This window comes from Leucopleurus acutus (assembly GCF_964270905.1).
Source record: "Leucopleurus acutus genome assembly, chromosome: 1".
In the NCBI taxonomy this organism is placed as follows: domain Eukaryota; kingdom Metazoa; phylum Chordata; class Mammalia; order Artiodactyla; family Delphinidae; genus Leucopleurus; species Leucopleurus acutus.
The window spans coordinates 83,369,292-83,389,671 of NC_139142.1; the positions used below are offsets into that span (position 1 = coordinate 83,369,292).

The 20,380-nt window shown below is 52.4% G+C and overlaps 1 protein-coding gene across 1 annotated transcript; it reads left to right on the plus strand.

Annotated features, from left to right (window-relative positions):
- The first annotated feature begins 474 nt into the window (after positions 1–474).
- IVD (isovaleryl-CoA dehydrogenase) lies at positions 475–13,353 on the plus strand. The gene is made up of 12 exons (XM_082854254.1): positions 475–663; positions 2,601–2,690; positions 2,925–2,976; positions 4,522–4,691; positions 5,632–5,725; positions 5,930–6,066; positions 7,813–7,909; positions 9,229–9,322; positions 9,808–9,889; positions 10,943–11,047; positions 11,159–11,231; positions 12,225–13,353. Exons 1-12 carry the CDS (start codon positions 511–513, stop codon positions 12,356–12,358), a joined length of 1,281 nt encoding a protein of 426 aa, XP_082710380.1. The 5' UTR covers positions 475–510; the 3' UTR covers positions 12,359–13,353.
- The last annotated feature ends 7,027 nt before the right edge of the window (positions 13,354–20,380 follow it).

Genomic DNA, 20,380 nt, shown 5'->3' on the forward strand with positions numbered 1-20,380 from the left:
TTACATAATAAAGCAAATTCACTGAGTTATAACCAACGTGTACCCTAGAGCAAGCGCTCTTTTCCCCGATTTGCTTCAACAATGTATTGCTAAGCAAGGGGCATTAGGGGCTTTTCCTTTTGCTTTTTTAACACTTGCTTTCCCACAGATGTTTGCAGGTAGGGACTGCTATTTTCAACGCAGGGGGAATACTTATCCTCAACTCAAAAAAGAAGACACGCTTCCTACTCGTCCACTTTAAAAAGACCCAAACTTGACATGACCCCTGCAGGTCCAGCTCCCCCAGCAAGCACACCAGCCTCGCGGGGCGTCGGTCCGCAGGCGGTCACCGCTGATTGGCTGGTGCAGTGGCCGGGGGAAGCGCGGCCTTCCTCGGACAGTGGAGGGTGATTGGCTGCTGGAGACCCACCCCCTCGCCGATTGGGTGGCGGAAGCGAAGCCGGGGATTGGTGGAGCGCCGTAGGACTCGCTCACAGCTGCTGGGGCTCAGGTTCCCAGGACAAGGCCGAGATGGCGACTGTAGCTTGGATACTGGGTCGACGCGTGGCGAGCTGGAGGCCGCGGCCGCCACTGCAGCCGCTCGCCGGCCTGATTACCCAGCGGGCCAACTCGCTGTTGCCCGTGGACGATGCAATCAATGGGCTAAGCGAGGAGCAGAAGCAGGTAGGGAGCCTGACCCCCTCCCGGCCCATTTTCCGTGCTCGGTGGTCTCCCTGGCGCTCTTCTACCCAGCGCCCACCCAGCCGCGGCGTGTGATCCGGGGGCTGTAGGAGCGCCAGCGCGGGGGCGGCCGCGGGCCCCAGTCTCCCCTCTATGGCGGAAGCAAGGCCCGGTTGCCGGAGTTAGACGAGGAGTCGAGGATAGGAACGCTCCTGGGAGACCGGGGATGGTGGGGCGGGGGGTGTTTTGGTGGAGGATTGGCAGGACTACCCGCGTGCGGCAAAAGGGCCCTCAATCTGTCTGAAGTCTTCTTACACCTCAATACTGTCTACGGCTGTGGTTCTCAAACCTGGTTAATCATCACCACGGAATCTTTCAAATAAACACCTTGGGGGTGGAGTTGAAATTCACAGTGTATATAATTCTTCAACCTATCGGGTCAAACCACAAAGTTGAAAAAAAACTTGAAAGATGTTGTTACGAATGGGACTGAACCAGAGCCATTCCTGGAGGAAGGAGACTGTTCACTTGGACACTGGCTTGGAGTTCCCGGGGAATGTGATTCTCCTGTGGCTCTAAGCAAGTGCCTGAGCTTGCCCAGAACCCCAAAGTCCACTTGTATTTACAGTCAGCAGACAGAGCTTTGAATCACCTCAGGCAGAAAGTGTTCAATCCTAGTTCTCAAACTTTCCTGCCAAAAGGAGTTTCTAATCTCTTTTGAATAATCCCTTTTACCCAAAGGCTCAGGGACAAAAAGGAGCCTGACACGTGCCAGGAACTGAAGGGGGCGTGGCTGGAGCACAGTGAGTGGGGGATGAGAAAGGTACTGGGGAAGGTTGGATAGGCTGCAGGGGTCACCTCACACGGGGCCTTCCAGTCCTGGGTAAGGAGTTTGTCTTAATTTTTTTTAAATGGTTAAAAAAAAAAGCATAGTTAATTTACAATGTGTTAGTTTCAGGTGTACAACAAAGTGATTCAGTTATACATATACATATATAAGGAGTTTGTCTTTTTTTTTTTTCTTGCGGAACGCGGGCCTCTCACTGTTGTGGCCTCTCCCATTGCAGAGCACAGGCTCCGGACGCGCAGACTCAGCGGCCATGGCGCACAGTAGCCGCTCCGCAGCATGTGGGATCTTCCCGGACCGGGGCACGAACCCGTGTCCCCTGAATCGGCAGGCGGACTCTCAACCATTGCGCCACCAAGGAAGCCCAGGAGTTTGTCTTTTAAGGACAGTGGAAAGCCATGGAATGATTTATGTAGGGGAGTGACATTTAAGAAATAATCTTCAGGGACTTCCCTGGTGGTCCAGTGGTTAAGACTCTGCACTCCCAATGCAGGGGACCCGGGTTTGATCCCTGGTCAGGGAACTAGATGCCACAGGCTACAACTAAAAAATCCCCTATGCCGCAGCCAAATAAATAAATAAATAAATAAGAAACAATCTAAATAAATAAAAGCCTGATAAATAAATAAAAGACAAATAAATAAATAGAAGTAATCCAAATAAATAAATAAATAAATAAGAAACAATCTAAATAAATAAAAGCCTGATAAATAAATAAAAGACAAATAAATAAATAGAAGTAATCCAAATAAATAAATAAATAAGAAACAATCTAAATAAATAAAAGCCTAATAAATAAATAAAAGCCAAATAAATAAATAGAAGTAATCCAAATAAATAAATAAATAAAAGCCAAATAAATAAATAAAAGCCTAATAAATAAATAAATAAAAAGAAATAATCTTCAGAAAGAGAGGGGAAGATCATCTCTGAGGAAGCATAAACTGGTGGGGCCTCTATGTTTCAGTTTGATGCTCTTTGGTGAGGCTACTTGTGTCCCGTTTCCCTGAAGGTGTCCTCAGTAGTGGAGACGCTGTCCTCAGGGGCAATTATGTACCGTTTCAGCAGCATCTGTCCACATCTCTCCCTCTAGCTTCGTCAGACCATGGCTAAATTCCTTCAGGAGCATCTAGCACCCCATGCCCAGGAGATTGATCGGAGCAATGAGTTCAAGAACCTGCGAGTGCGTAGTGGGGCCCACTCTGAGGGGCACGGGGGCAAACTGGGAGCGGGTGGGGAGGCCTGGGAATTGTACTGCTGCCTGGCAGAGCTCTCTTAGTCTTCTGGTAAATGAAAGCCCCCTAAGAATGCAGCCCCTTTCTGTGAAGCCCTTGGGTCTTGTTGTTCCAGATAGGCCAGGCCCCTGTGACTGTCTGCTTTCTCACAACCCACTATACTCGCTCCATTCTGTTGGCAGGAGTTTTGGAAGCAGCTGGGGAACCTGGGGGTCTTGGGTGTCACAGCCCCTGGTGAGTATGGTTTCTTTCCCTACAGAGAACTTGTCTTGCATGCCCTTTAAAACCATTCCCAAAAGAAGCAGGAAAGGAGAAGAAAGATCATACCCGGAGAAACCAGAGTCTCTTCCCACTTGGAGGTGACTGTCAACCCAGAGAAGAGTAAACTCTTCTGTGTCTTTAGGCAGTGATGTTAACAAGGCAAAGAATTTAGGTCTGTGTGGTTCACTTGGGTCACCCAGTGCATGCTTAACAAGTTCCCCCAGGTGATCTGGGGAGTTTAGAAAACTCCAGATCAAGCAGTGGTCTGAGTACCTCAGTCTTACTGCCTCGCATAATCCCTAGGCTCTGCCCTACCAGTAGCATCGAGGCAGTACCACTCAGGACAGTGTGTTCCTATGGGGGACGCCTGTGTTCTCTGCCCACAGCTGGGCCCTAGAGCTCATCTGGAAGCAGACGGAGGTAGAGGGGAGAGAGATGCCTGTCTGAGCCTCCACAGTGAGGTGGCCAGATGATGTATTTAACAGGTTGTCCCTGGGCCTGTCCAGAGTCCCCTGTGGGTCTTGCTACTTGTTTCCAGGGGGAGAGGGCAGGGAGCTGGTGGGCTTTGTTTCAGATGTTGGCCTCTAGAGCAAAGGCCAGGCCTGGCTTGCGGTACCTTGTAAAGAGGTGAGCCTACGGCCTCGCCAGCCAAAGCCTGGACAGCCCACCCTACTTTGGCCTGTGTTCACTGGGCATTAGAGTAGCGGTGGACCACAGTATTCTCTCCTTACATTCTCCCCTCACCACTTGGAGACAGTTCCTGGGATTTAAGCTGATCGTACAAAGTTACATCATGAGTAATGATGTAACCACTTAAAAATTAATTTAGACTATCTTAACGTACAATAGTAGGGGGAAGGTTGCTGGGAACTCTCAAACAAGACTCTTTCTCCCCTTGTGTCTTGGGGGTTTATGAGCCCCCATAAAGAATATTCTTCTGAATCAGATGCTAGTTAATGGAAGAAAGAGGCAGTTAGGAATCAGATGAAAACCCTATCCAGGGACAACCTTGAAAAGAAAGCCAGATATGAGTTCTGGTTTCCACATGGTGTCCTGGTAGCAGTTTCTAACGTTACCCACCCGTGGGCTTTCCTTCCTGGAGTCGTGCGGGTTGGGCTAACCCTTCCCTAGAGCCAAGGACCAGCCTGACTTCTTGGTCAGAGTGAACATACACAGAGGGCCTTGCCAGGGTTTACCCAGACAGCAGGGCGGAGGGAGGGGAGGCTGGCACCAGGTAACCCAGCTTCTTTGATTTTGATGTTTGGGATAAAGCAGGAGTTGCAGTGACTGTTTTCTGAACCATGCCTCAGCTGACCAGAGGCAGCAGCAGGCAAAACCAATTCTGTGAGCTTGCAAGCAGGGTCCACAGCATCTGCCTGTTGACCTTGCTAGAGGGAACTTGGAATAGGTGCTATAAGAGTGTTCCTCTACTGCAAATAAATGTACGATTCCTCTCAGTGTCCTCATTTAACCGGGCTGCCTTTTCCACTCCCCTGCGTCCCCCACCCCGACCCCTAGTTCAGTATGGTGGCTCTGGCCTGGGCTACCTGGAACACGTGCTGGTGATGGAGGAGATATCCCGAGTCTCTGGAGCAGTGGGTCTCAGTTACGGTGCCCACTCCAACCTCTGCCTCAACCAAATTGTTCGTAATGGAAACGAGGCCCAGAAGGAGAAGTACCTCCCCAAGGTGAGGAAATGGGGATGGAGGAACACGCTGATCGCATGGTGCAACCCCCAGCCATGAGGCTTCTCCCCCATTGGGGAGGGCTGGTCAGCCTTGCTTTCTGTAGCATGCTGCTGCCCTGAAACTGATAGGGGTAGGAAGGGGTCAGGGATTTGTTTTAAAATACTTCAGTCAGGGCTTCCCTGGTGGTGCAGTGGTTAAGAATACGCCTGTCAATGCAGGGGACACGGGTTAGAGCCCTGGTCCGAGAAGCTCCCACGTGCCGTGGAGCAGCTAAGCCCGTGCGCCACAACTACTGAGCCTGCGCTCTAGAGCCCGCGAGCCACAGCTACTGAAGCCTGCATGCCTAGAGCCCGTGCTCCGCAACAAGAGAAGCCACCGCAATGAGAAGCCCGCGCACTGCAACGAAGAGTAGCCCCCGTCCTCCGCAACTAGAGAAATCCCGCGCAGCAACGAAGGCCCAACTCAGCCAAAAATAAATTAAGAAAATAAAAAACTAAAATATGACACTAAAAAAAGAATAAAATACTTCAATCAAAAAAATTAAAAATAGGAACTTCCCTGGTGGTCCAGTGGTTAAGACTCCGTGCTTCCAATGCAGGGGGCGTGGGTTCCATTCCTGGTCGGGGACTCTCAAGCCGCATGGCACAGCCAAAAAATAAATTAAAAATAGGGCCAGAACACTGAGTCAGGCACTGGACAACATTTACTGAGCATTTTAAGAAATGAAAGCCTAGGACTAGCTTCCCTTGCAAAGGGAATGGGCATAGAAGAGAAAGCTTCAGGCTTGTGGCTATGGGGCTTCTCTTCTAGGACTTTACCTATGCCCGGATCTGAAAGAAGTTGGAAGGGGTGTCATGTGACCAGGCAAGGCATGGTATCAGTGAGCCCCTGTAGGGTATTTCTGAAGTCATAACAAGGCCCTTTGGGGTTTTCCTTGCAGCTGATCAGCGGTGAATACGTCGGAGCCCTGGCCATGAGTGAGACAAATGCTGGCTCCGATGTTGTCTCCATGAAGCTGAAAGCAGAAAAGAAAGGTGAGGATCCCCTTGACTTGAGAGCTGGAGTGGGCAGAGGGACAGACCTTCGAGGTGAGGGAGCAGTGACTGGAGGTGGCCTCTGCTGGGTTTCTAGAAGCACTTGCCAGCTGGACAGCTTTTTGGTCAACAGAAGGTCTGGAGAACTGACTGGTTGAGACAGGCCCATACAGCTTATGCAAGTAGCCAACTTCCTGTCCTTAGGAGACCACTATGTCCTGAATGGCAACAAATTCTGGATCACCAATGGCCCTGATGCTGATGTCCTTATTGTCTATGCCAAGACAGATCTGGCTGCTGTGCCAGCTTCTCGGGGCATCACAGCCTTCATTGTGGAGAAGGTGAGTGTAGGGGAGTGTATGGTGGGAGGCTTTTATCTCCTGAAAGTGGCACCAGAGATGACCTCCTTCAGGTGATTGCAAAGACCAGCAGGGTTGTGTGCTCTGCTGAGGCTCCCTCCTGGGATGGGGCTGAGGCGGGAATGGAGACTGAAAGGAGGGTGGCCAAAAAGTGGAATTCAGGGAGGAGGGGTCAAGTCTGAGGACGGTGGAGCCATCCACAGAGCCGGGCTCTCCGGAGGTCCAGGAAGATGAGGACTGAAGGGAGGCCACCAGCTTTGACAATCAAGGTGTCACTGGTGGACTTGGAGAGAGCAGCAGCGAGAGCCCAAGGTATGAGTGAGGATGCAGGTGGAGACCGGAGACTGCACCTTCCAAGTCTTGTCAGTAAAAGCACAAGGGAGGAGTTAGAATGAAAGCATTCTAGAAGGAAAGCAGGAGTTAGAATGAAAAGTTGGGAGTTTCAGTTCGCTTTTAGGAATGGGAGAGAACTGAGCAAATTTTTTGGTAAAGAGAAAAGAAAATAGGAGAAGGAGAAAGTGAGATGCATGAGAGAGAGTGAGCAAAGCACAATGGTGAGTTGAGGGAGAAGAGGCACGGGTGGGGAATGGTGATGGTGATGGTGGAGGAACCATCTGCCTAATGGTCATGAAGTAGGAGGCCAGGGCCCCTGGGAGGGCGGGGGGAGCATGGGGGCAGGGGAGTTGGTAGAGAGTTTTGTGAATGAGTGTTCTAAAGATTTGCAGTACCCTCCATAGGGAGAGGGAGAGAGTGTTTCGGAATGGGACTGGAGGACAAGAAAAGTGAGTAGCCCAAAGGGCGTGGCTGAGATGGGAACTCTCCAGGTTGAGTCACGCTGCTCTCATCTCCTAGAGGAGAGGGAAGCAACACCTGGCAGTGCTCTGATGGGCATATGCCAACGCGTTCTGCATCTGATTAGTCCAGGTCAGAGCACACAGGTGGTTGAGTTGAACCCTGGGTGGGACTCCATTAGGTACAGGTGGCAGAGGAACAAGGGGGCAAAGGAATTGAGTGGGCTGGGGAGAGCGTCTTAGAAGTGATTTCCTGGGGCTTCCCTCGTGGCACAGTGGTTGAGAATCCGCCTGCCGACGCAGGGGACACGGGTTTGAGCCCTGGTCCGGGAAGATCCCACATGCCGCAGAGCAACTAAGCCCATGTGCCACAGCTACTGAGCCTGCGCTCTAGAGCCCGCGAGCCACAACTACTGAGCCCGCGTGCTGCAACTACTGAAGCCCACGCGCCTAGAGCCCGTGCTCTGCAACAAGAGAAGCCACAGCAATGAGAAGCCCACGCACCGCAACGAAGAGTAGCCCCCCTCGCCGCAACTAGAGAAAGCCTGTGCGCAGCAACAAAGACCCAACACAGACAATAAAAATAAATAAAAATTTTTAAAAAATCTTAAAAAGAAAAAAAAAGAAGTGATTTCCCCCAAGGAAGGGAACCAAAGCCAGGAAGGGTCAGAAGGGCGCCAGGGATCTGGCATTTCACTGGGAAAGAGCCGGTCTCCCGAGAACTGGGGAGAATGCAGCCAGCAGCAGGGGAGGCTGGGGTGGAGTGTCAGGGCAGCGCCTCCAGAAATGGGGTGGTTGCATACAGAGTGAGTAGACGCTGGTGTATCAGGCAAACACAGGGACTTGATGGAAAGATGGTTACTTCCCAGGGGTTTCCCTTTTCTTGGCCCCCTTGGGGACTGCTCTGTAACCAGGGCCACCTTTTATTCCCATAAAGGGTATGCCAGGCTTCAGCACCTCCAAGAAGCTGGACAAGCTGGGGATGAGGGGCTCTAATACCTGCGAGCTAATCTTTGAGGACTGCGAGGTTCCTGGTGAGTCTCTGAGAACGAGGGAGCCCCTGTCCTGACCCCATCACACGCTGAGAAAGCCCATCTCGGGCTTGGAGAGCCTCACCATCGTTAGCTCACCAATGGTACGTGGCCAGACAGTGGGCCTGCCACTGTGCCCTGGCCCACTGGCCCATAGGTGTTGGTCTCAATCTGGACAGCTGTCCTTCCCGGCCAGAGCTCCTGCAGCTGTATGCCCTACTGTGGCTTCAGGGAAGGGTGGTGTTCCCTATGTGGACCACACACTGTGCCTGGGGCTGGTATTCCAGTATCTGGAGTAGAAAGGTAAGATCTGCCCTTACCCACTCACGTCCTTCAGACGTCCTTGTATGTACATTTGCCTGTACAGCCTGTGTGAGGTATTCATTAACAATGCTAAAAAAACCATCTAAATAAACCGATGGAAGCTGGACTCGGTGAAGGGAAGGCAGTTCAGTTTATAGGTATTTCTCCCCTGAAGTGTAAGTGCAAGTGTGCCACATCATGAGAGAACCAGCACGCCTGTCACGCGCTGATGAGACGGAGGGCACAGATTTGATCACCAGTTAGGATGGTTCTGTGTCTCAGCCATAAACCATCCCTCTGCCCCACGATCCGCCACCGGAGAAAAGTGTGCTCTAGTCATAAGGAGCATCTAGGGAGGGACGATCAGTGCAGAGCCTTCTTTGTCGGCAAGGAAGAAACTCCACTAGTATTAAAGACAGGTCAGTGGTGTCAACTCTTTGCACTCAGCTTCCTGCCCACACCTCCCCAGGCCATCCAGTGTCCTTGCTTCCTGGGTGGGGAGGTGTTCAGCAGTTTCTGTCACCAGCACCGAATGGCCCATCTCCTGGACAGGCTCTTCCATGGACCACCCAGGGGAGGGTGGAGGGTAGTATTAACCAGAGCAGACTCAACCTGGGGGAAAGAGTAATTCTCTGGTTCCTTTATGGGCACAAGTGTGTTAAAAAGAAAAATTGGGAGAGGTTGGATGACTTCTAGACCAAACTAGCTTTTCTTCTTTCCCATCCAAGGCAGCTCAAGAAGAGAAGGGGAGGATCTAAGGATTGGGCCTGTGTGTCTGGTCTTGGGGATGGTGTGTGTGTTGGGGGCAGGGTGAGGGGAGCATGTCCCCACTAGCAAACTCCACTTCTGACTGGAAGTGGTAAACTCCATCCTTTTCCTCACCTGGAGCCCTAGTTGAAGGTCAGGTAACATATTTTAATGCCTTGTGAGAGAGCCACGTTACTAAACCCAGCAACTTTTCTAAAAGTGAGGAGGCTGTGGACAGCCCCCTTGCCCCTGACCAGCACTTTTCCCTGCAGCTGCCAACGTCCTGGGCCATCGAAGTAAGGGCGTCTACGTGCTGATGAGTGGGCTGGACCTGGAGCGGCTGGTGCTGGCCGGTGGGCCCCTCGGGTGAGTGTGAGGCTCGGGGCGGGGGGGAGCTGGGCTCTTGTAGCCTCCTCAGCAGGTGGTGCCGCAGCCCTCCCCTTGGGGCCGATGGGAGCCTGTACCTTATCTCCTGGAGACAAAAAATTACCTTTCCTCTCACGTTTACTTTCTTTGCACTGAAGGCAAGTATCACTGGGTGACAGACACAAGGCCTGAGGAGCCACCCTGCTTAGTTACTCAGATGTGAAGCAAGACGCCTGAGCTCTAACCATCTACGAAGGGTCCCGCCACTCCGCCTGGTCTCAGGGGAAGGGGCACTGACTGCCGGGCAGTCAGCGCGGTGACTGAGCAGGGCTGACAAGGGTCCTCACGCTCCTTTTCTCCTCCCTGGGACGCCAGCTCCTTGTCTTGCTGGGCTGCCCCCCAGGCCTTTCCACACTAGCATTTGCCCCCCAACCAGCAATGCGGTAACAGCGAGGCCCCTCGCCAGTGTTCTCTCCTTCCCGCAGGATCATGCAGGCCATCCTCGACCACGCTATTCCCTACCTACACGTGAGGGAAGCCTTTGGCCAGAAGATCGGCCACTTCCAGGTGAGTGGAATGGTTTTGTTAAGATGTACTCTTTCGTTGGGTTCAGGTTTTCTTTAACAAATGAACAAATAGGGCACTTGCTGTGGGCATTTACTATCCTTCGTCAAAAAAATGAGTTTGAGGGACTTCCCTGGTGGCACAGTGGTTGGGAATCCGCCTGCCAGTGCAGGGGACATGGGTTCGAGCCCTGGTCTGGGAAGATCCACATGCCACAGAGCAACTAAGCCCATGCGCCACAACTACTGAGCCTGTGCTCTAGGGCCAATGAGCCACAGCTGCTGAAGCCCGCATGCCACAACTACTGAAACCCCAGTGCCTAGAGCCCGTGCTCTGCAACGAGAGAAGCCACAGCAATGAGGAGCCCGCACACCACAATGTAGAGTAGCCCCCGCTCGCCCCAACTAGAGAAAGCCCACGTGCAGCAACGAAGACCCGACACAGCCAAAAATAAATAATAAATAAACTAAAAGAAAAAAATGAGTTTGAGGGAATGCCCTGGCGGTCCAGTGGTTGGGACTCCGTGCTTCCACTGCAGGGGGCCCAGGCTCGATCCCTGGTTGGGGAACTAAGATCCCGCAAGCCTCAAGCCTCGTGGCATGGCCAAAAAAACAAAAAAATGAGCGAATGCTTGGGGCGCAGGCTTCCTCAGCATGCTACTGGCTTTGAAAGCTGTCAGGCATTTCATCTCATGTCACCCCCCTTCCTGTTTGAGATGAATGAATGAGGCATTGTAGGGTTGGAGGGTGAAGGGAGCAGATTGTGGGGAGGGAGTAGCATTTTGAGTCACATTTTCTGGGCTGCGGGACGGTCAGTAATGAGGGTCGTGTGAGTGGAGGGCCAGGTCCACAATGCAGCAGCTGCTCTCTGGCCTTAACTCCAGACCTGCTACCATGTCTGTCATCCTAAGCAAGTCCCACCACCTCCTCTCTGTGCCCCGGGTCCCCATTGCTGGCTGTCAGGTTGCTACTGCTGACCTACTTTTGGTAACTAGGGAATGATTCTGAGAGGAGCGCGTCTCCACCACACTGACCTGTGGGCTCCCTTTGTGTGCAGTTGATGCAGGGGAAGATGGCAGACATGTACACCCGCCTCATGGCCTGTCGACAGTACGTCTACAATGTCGCCAAGGCCTGTGATGAGGGCTACTGCACTGCCAAGGTAAGGGCTGGGCCCAGAGGAGAGCGCGCCGGGGCAGGGGTGGTTGCTGGGCCCCCTCCCCTCCATGTGGCCCTGGCGGGGGCCCTGCTGACACGAAACCTCCTCCCACAGGACTGCGCTGGGGTGATTCTTTACTCAGCCGAGTGCGCCACACAGGTAGCCCTGGACGGCATCCAGTGTTTGGGTGAGCGGCCCCCACTCCTCACCCTGTGCTTCAGCTGAGCTGCACCTTTAGGTTCCTCCTGCCCCAGTTACTGGGAGGACATGGAAAAGCAAAGAAGAAAACTGCCAGAGGCCACAGGTTGCTACTGTCTCCAGTAGTGCCCCCCTCTTACCCTCCCAGCCTCGTCCTATGGGCACTGGGGAGTGGGGAAGAGGAGACGCCTCAGAGGTGGAACAGCCTCACTTCAATGCCGCATAGTGGTTGAGAGCACAGGCTTGAGCCAGACGGCCTAGGTTCAAATCCTGGCTCTACCACTGACCAGCTTTGTGACTTGTGCAAATTACTTCACCTCTCTGGGCCTGGCCCCCAGTAAGTGCTATGCAGTAGTTTCTTGTCCCCCTTCTCCATGTTTGCCAGTGGTTCTCCCCTACCTTTGCCTGGCATCCTCAGCACTCTGAGTGGACTTCCGGCCTCCTGTCCACCCTCCCCACAATTAGGTAATCCCCACCCCATCCCTCTCACCACCTTTTTTTTTTTTTTTAATTTATTTTTGGCTGTGTTGGGTCTTCGTTGCGCGGGCTTTCTCTAGTTGCGGTGAGCGGGGGCTACTCTTCATTGCAGTGCGCAGGCTTCTCATTGCGGTGGCTTCTCTTGTTGCAGAACACGGGCTCTAGGCGCATGGGCTTCACTAGTTGCAGCACACGGGCTCAGTAGTTGTGGCTTGCAGGCTCTAGAGCGCAGGGTCAGTAGTTGTGGCGCATGGGCTTAGTTGCTCTGTGGCATGTGGATCTTCCCAGACCAGGGCTCGAACCCGTGTCCCCTGCATTGGCAGGCGGATTCTTAACCACTGCGCCACCAGGGAAACCTCTCATCACCTTTTGCTGCTTCTCTTCAATCAGTCTCTCCTCCTAGCCCATTTCTATGTATTTGATCTTCTGTTTGCTTTCCTCGCTTTGCCCACTGCCCATCACTTTTCCTGTTGTCCTTTCTTCTGTGCCCAAACCATGGCTGCAGGTGGCAATGGCTACATCAATGACTTCCCCATGGGCCGCTTTCTGAGAGATGCCAAGCTGTATGAGATCGGGGCTGGGACCAGTGAGGTGAGGCGGCTAGTCATCGGCAGAGCCTTCAACGCAGAATTCCACTAACTCCAAGACCCTTCATCCCCTTTCCCAGCACCTAGAGGCCTTTCTCTGGAAGGAGAGACGCGGCAGCTCTTCTCCAGGCAGGCCCTGCCCACCGGCCCAGGGAAAGTGTGCAGCGGCTTAACATGGACTCCTCAGGAAGCATGCTGGCTTTTCTGGGGCTCAGTGGGAGGGCTTTGGTGACTCTGCGCCCTTGCTCTCTAACTTCAAGCCTGATGCCCCACCCCCGCTCCCAGGGTGGGCACCTTTTTTCCTGGTGAGCCTCTGCCAGGGAACTCTCTGCTCAAGTACACAAGAAGCATTGCCCCTCTCCTTCATTTGAACTTGGTAGCGTCTTTTCTTTCTGGGGAAAAATACCCCCCAAACCTAGCCTCTGTTTCTGCCAATTTCTAGAGGCATCAGCTCTCAGCAGCTTGTGAGTGGGCACCCCCTCTGCACCAACCCCTCCATCCCTCATTCTTTAAGCTGAAATCCTACCACTGGGGTAGAGGTCTGGAAACAGGCATCTCAGAACACCTGTGCCACCCAGAGTCCACGGTGGGGCAGAGGTCAGCGTGCTCGTGAAGGACGGGGCTCAATGCCTCCAGCACAACGCTGCCACCACCACCGTCCAGTCCTGGCCATGTGACAGCCCACAGCTGACTGGGCAGCAGGCCTGGGTTGGCTGGCTTAACTCCAGCCAAGGCTGCCTGCATACATTTCTCTGGACACCCTATGGCTAATTTTGTTACAACTGCACAGTGGCTGCTGCCATTTTGTATTAAACATTTCGTGAAGCAAACCCATCTGCTTCTAAACTGGTGTTTTGGGGGAGAAGCAGTCTACTTGCTACTGCCTTCTGTCTGGCTCCAGACCTATGTCCTTGGAGAGTGGCTGGTCCGGGTCCTGCTTCTGGCCCTTCAGCCTGCTCATTGGTGATAGGGGACACAGGGGTGGAATCAGCCCTTAGGATAGAGGAGTTCTCAACCTCCCTTTTCCAGATCTCCCAGTGATTTTTTTTTTTTTTTTAACATCTTTTCCCAGTGATTTTTTAAAGAAAGGAAGGAGCGGTAAGAGTCTTGGAGCTAGAAGGAAGCTCGTAAGTTTCTGGAAACCATCCCCATGTTTAAGATCAAGACAATTTGATTTTCCCAAGGTCAGAACTGGAGCTAGAATCCAGATCAGCAGAAACAGGGGTTCTGGGAATGCCAGGCTGGGGCCCTACTACATGGCCGCCTGGATGGAGCACAGTGAGAGTGGGACAGTTTTGGGTTGTCCCACCCCATCTAATTCCCTAAAAGAGAACTGGTTTTCTTGGCCCTCAGCCCAGCAGCGCCTGTTCTGACTTTCGGTCCTGGCCTATAACCAAGAGCTGTTCCCAGCCTGATGCTTGTGACAGGTGGAGCTAGCTCCTTACCAGCCCCAGCCCAGTCCTATCCTGAGGGGCTTGTGGCCCTGTCCCTTCACTTCCCCACCCTGCTCCCTACTACGTTGGAGATGAATGTGGCTAAAATGGTGGTCTTGCTGGTTATAAAGTGTAGCTGGAACGAACAGCCCGAAGACGTTCAGAATGGGCTGCTTCATCCAGTCAGTGTGGGTAACAGAGCTCTGCCACCAACTTGGGGAGGATGATTATTCTCACAATGCTATATGTGAAACAGAAATGTTATAAAATAAAGCCAAAAAAGTGTAGCCTGAGTCATGAATGATGGGAGAGCAGGGGGCACTGGTTCTTGGTATTTGGGGTTGTTATGTGCATTGCGCAACTCTGCAGTACCAGCTCCCAGCACCACTCCTTCCTGGGGCTGCCTCATTCCACTCCAGTTTTAGGCAGGTCATCATCAGCCCAGCTCCCCTGTTGACTACCATGCCATTCTTTGTTCTCCTACTGTTTGCCCCGTCGGATGGCAACAGAAGCTAAGAGAATGGTTTTCCAAGTGTGGTCTGGGCACACCCTTTATCAGAATTTAGCAACCTGTAAAAAACCCAGATTCCTGGATGGGCCCCAGACCTAATCACATCCCCAGAGGTAATTATAAAGCACAGGCAACCTTTTAGAACAGCTGATCTGGGGCCTAGAGGACACACCTCCAGAGGCCTGAGTCCTAATTCTAAACCCATATAACCTGGTAATGACAATCGCTCACCTATATAGACCTCTCAAGTCTCATACTGACATATTAGCTCCTTTATCCCGACAACCCGGTGCAGGAGACAAGGTTGCGCAGGGCCCGCTTCCTGAAGACCGATGAGTTGCCCACGGTACCCGAAAAAACGCTAGGTGAACCGGCCACGCCCAGACGTGGAGCCAGCCCTGGCGTCAGCTAGGCGTTGGGGCTGAGAAAGGGCGCCTCTTTTTTATTTGGGGGCGGACGCCCAGTCCACGCCCCGCCCGGCTAACCCAGGACCGTTAGCCGCGACCCCCAGCCTAGGACAGGTCCAGGGTCCAGGGTCCTCCCTCTGTCCCCCTCCCCCGAGGCGCCGCACCCGCGGCGGACCCCGGCTCGGGCTCGGGCGCGGTTCCGTGGGTCCTGCGTGGAGCTCGCCTGACCCCTGCAGGCCGCCTGCCGCAAAGGCAGGGTGCTCTGGACTGGAGGCTCGCAGTCTCGTATTTCAGGATGCACAGGGCTCAGCGACGTTTTCTTCTGCCAAATGAGGACATTAACGGGGGGAAAAGCCGGCTACTCTCCATCTGTATCGTTTCATACAAGAAAGGCCACTTTTAGCAATTTAAAAAGTAGAAAGAACAGAAATTCAGAACAAAGGCCAGGACTTTTTTTTCCTGGTGGGGGTGTGTGTTTGTTTTATGTGCATGGGTTTTAAACTAGGATAGTTTAAAGGCTTATTTAAAATCAACAGCAACAACAAAAAAAAATCTGCAAACCCTCCCCTACGCCCAGTTCCAGGATGAAACTCCTTTTGAATCTTTAAGAGATTTCGTTTGGTAATTCACTTCATGCCTTTAAGTGATATGCCGACTTATTGATTTAACTGCAGATGGATCTTTCAAGTGCACACATTTAATTTATAAGAAGCCCACTACATGCCTCATTTCCACAGGCCAGCATCTGGGGGTCCTGGAATCAGAGTTCAGAGCCCCATCCACATTCCTGGCTGTTGCTGCCTTTGCCCACACTCCTCATACCCAGAACCCAGGGCCACACTAGTTCCAGCGCCCTGTGGGACACACCTGGTCACTCGGCAGGGAGCTGTTTGTGAAGCTGGCCTCTCCTACACCCACCCACCCACCGACTCTCAGACACAGCTAGCCTGTCAAAATAGTTCTTGGATCCACAACAACCTGACAACTTGCCTGCCTCCTTCCAATCCACGTACCTCAACCCTTCCTCTATACTGAGCCAGAGTGAACTATCAAGCCCCTAAATACTTTGGTGGCTCCCAACACCTATAAGATCTAAGGTTTTGCAAGGCAAATATGACCCTGATCTGCGTTGGCCTTCCCCTCCGGCTGCTCCTCTCCGCATCCCTGCTGAGTACTTGTGTTCTGGTTGCAAACAGTCCTCGTGACATTGTTTCTTACCCTGCGCCTTTGCCCCAGCTGATCCCTCTGTGGAGGATGTCTTAGCCCTTCACCTTGTTCTTGCTTCCTCATCCCTAAAGCCTCAGTTCAGGGGCTGCTTCCTTCAGGAAGGCCTCCCTTCTCCAACCTTTCCCACTCGTCTGTCCCCATCTCACCCATCCTGAGTGGAGCCCCTTCTTGCTTCTCCCTGGGCATATTTGCATCAGTGGGCTTTCCCCGCTGTTGTTTTTTTTTTTTTTTTTTTTTTTTTTTTGTGGTATGCGGGCCTCTCACTGTTGTGGCCTCTCCCGTTGCGGAGCACAGGCTCCGGACGTGCAGGCTCAGCGGCCATGGCTCACGGGCCCAGCCGCTCCGCGGCATGTGGGAACTTCCCGGACCAGGGCACGAACCCGTGTCCCCTGCATCAGCAGGCGGACTCTCGACCACTGCACCACCAGGGAAGCCCCCCACTGTTGTTTTTATCTCATCTGTGTCTGTTTCCCATGCACCAGGCTAAGAACATAAGGGTCAGGATTGTGACTGAACTGCCTTTATATGCTCACCATCCAGCACAGTTTCTGGCACATAATAGGTGTTCAACAAATGTTTATTGAAAGTGCAGATGGGAGGTCATGTGATATTTAGCTCACATTTTCCAGGTACCATAGTTACTTGTATACGTGATTACCTCTGTATACGGTACAGATCTTTGAGGTCAAAGACCATTTCTCACTTATCTGAACACTCCCAACAGCACCCAGTGCTCACAGTAAGTGCTCAGTGCCTAAGTTCATGCTGAATGAGTGAAACAACAGGTGGGCCAGAGCCCTGGCCTAATCCTCAGAGTTGGCAGAGACAGCAGAGCCAGCCGGCCTCGCCTGGCCCTGCTTCCCCCAGGCCTTCCCACTCTGGAGTAGCGGGGCCCAGCTGCAGAGGGGAGGCCCTCACCTCCCATAGTCCTCTGGCCCCCCTCAGAAACAGAAAGGAACTGTGATGAGGGACCCTGGCCCCCTCTCTGCCAGCTGAGGACAAGTGCAGGGATTGGATACAAAAAGAGGGCAGAGTCGGGGCACACACCATCCTTTTTTTTCTTGTATAAAACGTAGAGTATATTTAGAAAAGTATATAACATGCATGTATGCAGTGTGAAAAACAATAACACAAACTCCTGTGTACCCGGCACCCAGGCCAACGAAGAGAACATTCCAAGTACCTTAGAAGCCTGTGTGCCCCTCACTGACACGTTCCCCCCAGAGGAACCATGACCCTGAATTTAGTGATAATCCTCTCCCTGCATTTCTTTATAGTTTCCTACCTCTGTGTGTCTTCCTAAACACTATTATTTCGATCACCTGTTTAAGCTTTGTGCCATGGTACTCATACTAAATATATTCTTCTGTGTCTTGCTTCTCTGGCTCACCTTTGCATAGTTTTTAAAGATTCATTCACGTTAATGAGTGGAGCTTTAATTTGCTTACTTTTTTTCTCGTATAGTATTCCATTCTGTGAAAATACTACAATTTAAGCATCCATTTTCGTGGTGATGGACATTTGGGTTGGTTCCAGTTTGGGGCTACTCTAAAACATTCCATATGTGTCTCCCAGTTTATGTGTGCAAGTCTCCAGGTACACTCCCAGAAATGAGATTTCTGTGTTGTAGGGTATACATGATCAAGTTTACTAGGTAATTCCAAACTGTTTTCCAAAGTTGTTGCGTGGCCTATATTTTTTAGAATGATGCCACCAGAAGTGACCCAGGGCAGAGGTGGCACGCCAGCCCCAGGGCCAGCCCCATGAGCTTCTTATCAGCAAGGGGGAAAAATCAGACAACAAAAGAGTGTGCATTGGGGCTTCCCTGGTGGCGCAGTGGTCGGGAGTCCGCCTGCCGTTGCAGGGGACGCGGGTTCGTGCCCCGGTCCGGGAAGATCCCATATGCCGCGGAGCGGCTGGGCCCGTGAGCCATGGCCGCTGAGCCTGTGCGTCCGGGGCCTCTGCTCCGCAACGGGAGAGGCCACAACAGTGAGAGGCCCACGTACCGCAAAAAAAAAAAAGAGTGTGCATCACTGCTTCCCTGCCCAGGCCTATAAGCCACAGTCAACAAACCTTTATGGACAAGCTGAGAACCATGAGCTGGGCCAGCATTGAGTTAGTATAGACCAGCCTCAGAGAAGGACAGTTTTGTTTCCACTTACTCTTCCAGGCAGCCCAACACAGCTTTGCCCTGGAAGACATGGAAGAGTATGGGCTAGACAGGTAAGTGGGAGTTTTCCTGGAGAGAGGAACGATATTCCGAGCCCAGGGATATCTCAGCACAGGCAGTATCCTCCCCCCACAGAGGACAGGGGATCAGTGGAAGAAGTACAGAGGGCTGCTTTTGCCAGCAATAGACGGAGAGAAGAAAGAAGAGAAAACTAGGGCTATGCAGGGAACCACAGAGATAGGCACATCTCCATCCAAACACACCTGTGCCCTGTGCCCACTGGGCAAACACGGGTGCACACATACAGACACGTACACGGCTGCACGCATCAAGAGACAGGTTGTTAGACATGCCACAGGAGCGGAGGCAAGGAGCGTGAGCTCGCAGCTGCCGGAGGGAGATAAGCCCAGCACTGGGGGCCACCTGCCTGGCCCACCTTTAGAGTCCCCCCCGGCGCATCCGCCTGGGCTCCAAGAGGCAGCCTCTGCAAGCTGAGTATTTTCAGGGCAACGCAGGGCCCACCCCAAATGCTTGTTCTATTTATGGGAACGGAGTAGCAGAGTCTCAGTCCATACCTGAGTACCTTGCCTGATGCTGCCAGGTTGGGCAAGGTTGGGTATACAGTAGGTCCCTTTACTTGCTGAAATAAAATTATTTACTTAAATTTATTATGAGATGAATTAAGATCTAAAATCGGAGGAGGAGGAATCTGAAGTGACAAGAGGCTGGGGAGGTGAGACCCGATGTCCTTCATAACTGGCCTGCAGCCTACCCAGTCCTTTCTTTCTTTCCAGACTCCTGCTGTTGGCCCAGAGTGCAAGGGTGGGGTTGCGGCCATTGCAAAGTTGTTCATTAAGACTGGAGGGATGGGAATTTTGTATGACTTCAGTTACCTGGGAGAGCAGGGACCTGCTCTCCAATGTTGAGACTACTTCCAAAGTCCAGAGCTGGCAACAGTTCAAGCTAAAGAATCACCACCTAAAAAAAGTCTATTTTACTCTTTTCCACGAAGTTTGAATCCTGTTTTATCTCTGATTATAATTAAAACTTGTTTCTGCAAGATTAGCAAAATGATGACAACTGATGAAGTTCTGTAATGGGCACATGGATGTGTATTGCATTATTCTCCTTTGTGTTCGAAAATTCTTATAATAAAAATTAAAAAATTTCAAAATAAAATAAAAAAAGAATCACCAGCCAGATATGCAGATCCGGCCCCTCTCACTACCTCTCTCCCTGCCCCCGCCTACTGGGTGCCTCTGGACAGAGTACGCCTTGCGGTAGGTCCTGCAAGGCTGAGAAGAGGGCAGATGGGAAGCAGGTTGGCCTTTGGGATCTTCATCTGTCCCGGGTACCCCTCCTTTCCTGGGAGGCTGCCTGGCTCCAGAGTGAAGGAAGGTGAAGTCCACACTGGAAAGCACGTGGGGCCCTGCCTTGTCTTCTCCTGTGCAGGATGCCCGGGTGCTTGGAACCCTGCCCCACACACCCCTAAGCCCCATTCACCGACCTCCGAGGGGCCTTTCGAAGTTTCATGCTGCAGTTTTTCTGCTCTCCCCACCTGATCACCCAAACTTCCAAGTGGCCTAGAGACTCATGTCCTGGACTCCTCAGCCTGGGAGAGGCCCCGGAGGCGCCTCAGAGTATGTGGAGCCTTCTGTCAATAGGCAACAGGACAATCTGTAAGCAAGGCTGTGAGCCTTCCCCAAAGAAGGGTCAGAGAAACACAGGCTCCCCGGTGTTAGCTCTGAGGTATCTCCCTCACTAGTGTACCCTTCCCTACTTCCCTATCCCATATTCTGCATTCCTTAAACTTCCACATTCCCCTCTGCCTTGAGGATGGGAACCCCACGTGGCCACTCCTGTGGGCTCAGACTTCTTTCTTCCCCACAAGGTTCTCTGAGCTGTCCCTTCCCTCCACTCCCTGCCGCCCCAGCCTGCCCCACTCTCCAGGAAAAAGCCACCCAACTCATTTCCCTGCAGCCTCATAGAAACTTCATCACTCTGCACCTAGAGAGTATGCAAGGGTTTCCTGGGGTCCACGACCCAGTCACACCGCCAGTCAATGGATGGACCAGCTTATCCAGCCTCCTGCCCCTCAGCTAGAGTACCCCAGACACAGCCCACTTGAGTGATCCACCTCTCCACCCCGCCCCCAATCCCCAGCTTGGTGAAGAATGACCGGCATTGAGGGGCGCCAGGATTCAAAGGCGAGGAACAGTTATGGGGCCAAAGGAGCTTACAGTTTAGTTGGGGAAATAGATGTGAAACACTGAGAGACATTTAATCACGCCAGTCAGTTCTAATGTTATCCATTCTTTAAGACCCA

What these genes read in the sequence shown, in the direction of transcription:
- IVD (XM_082854254.1), top strand. Translation starts at nt 511, where the DNA reads ATGGCGACTGTAGCTTGGATACTGGGTCGACGCGTGGCGAGCTGGAGG. An exon ending in TGAGGACTGCGAGGTTCCTG is followed by an intron (nt 7,910 to 9,228) that starts GTGAGTCTCTGA and finishes TTTTCCCTGCAG; the next exon opens with CTGCCAACGTCCTGGGCCAT. An exon ending in GGACGGCATCCAGTGTTTGG is followed by an intron (nt 11,232 to 12,224) that starts GTGAGCGGCCCC and finishes CCATGGCTGCAG; the next exon opens with GTGGCAATGGCTACATCAAT.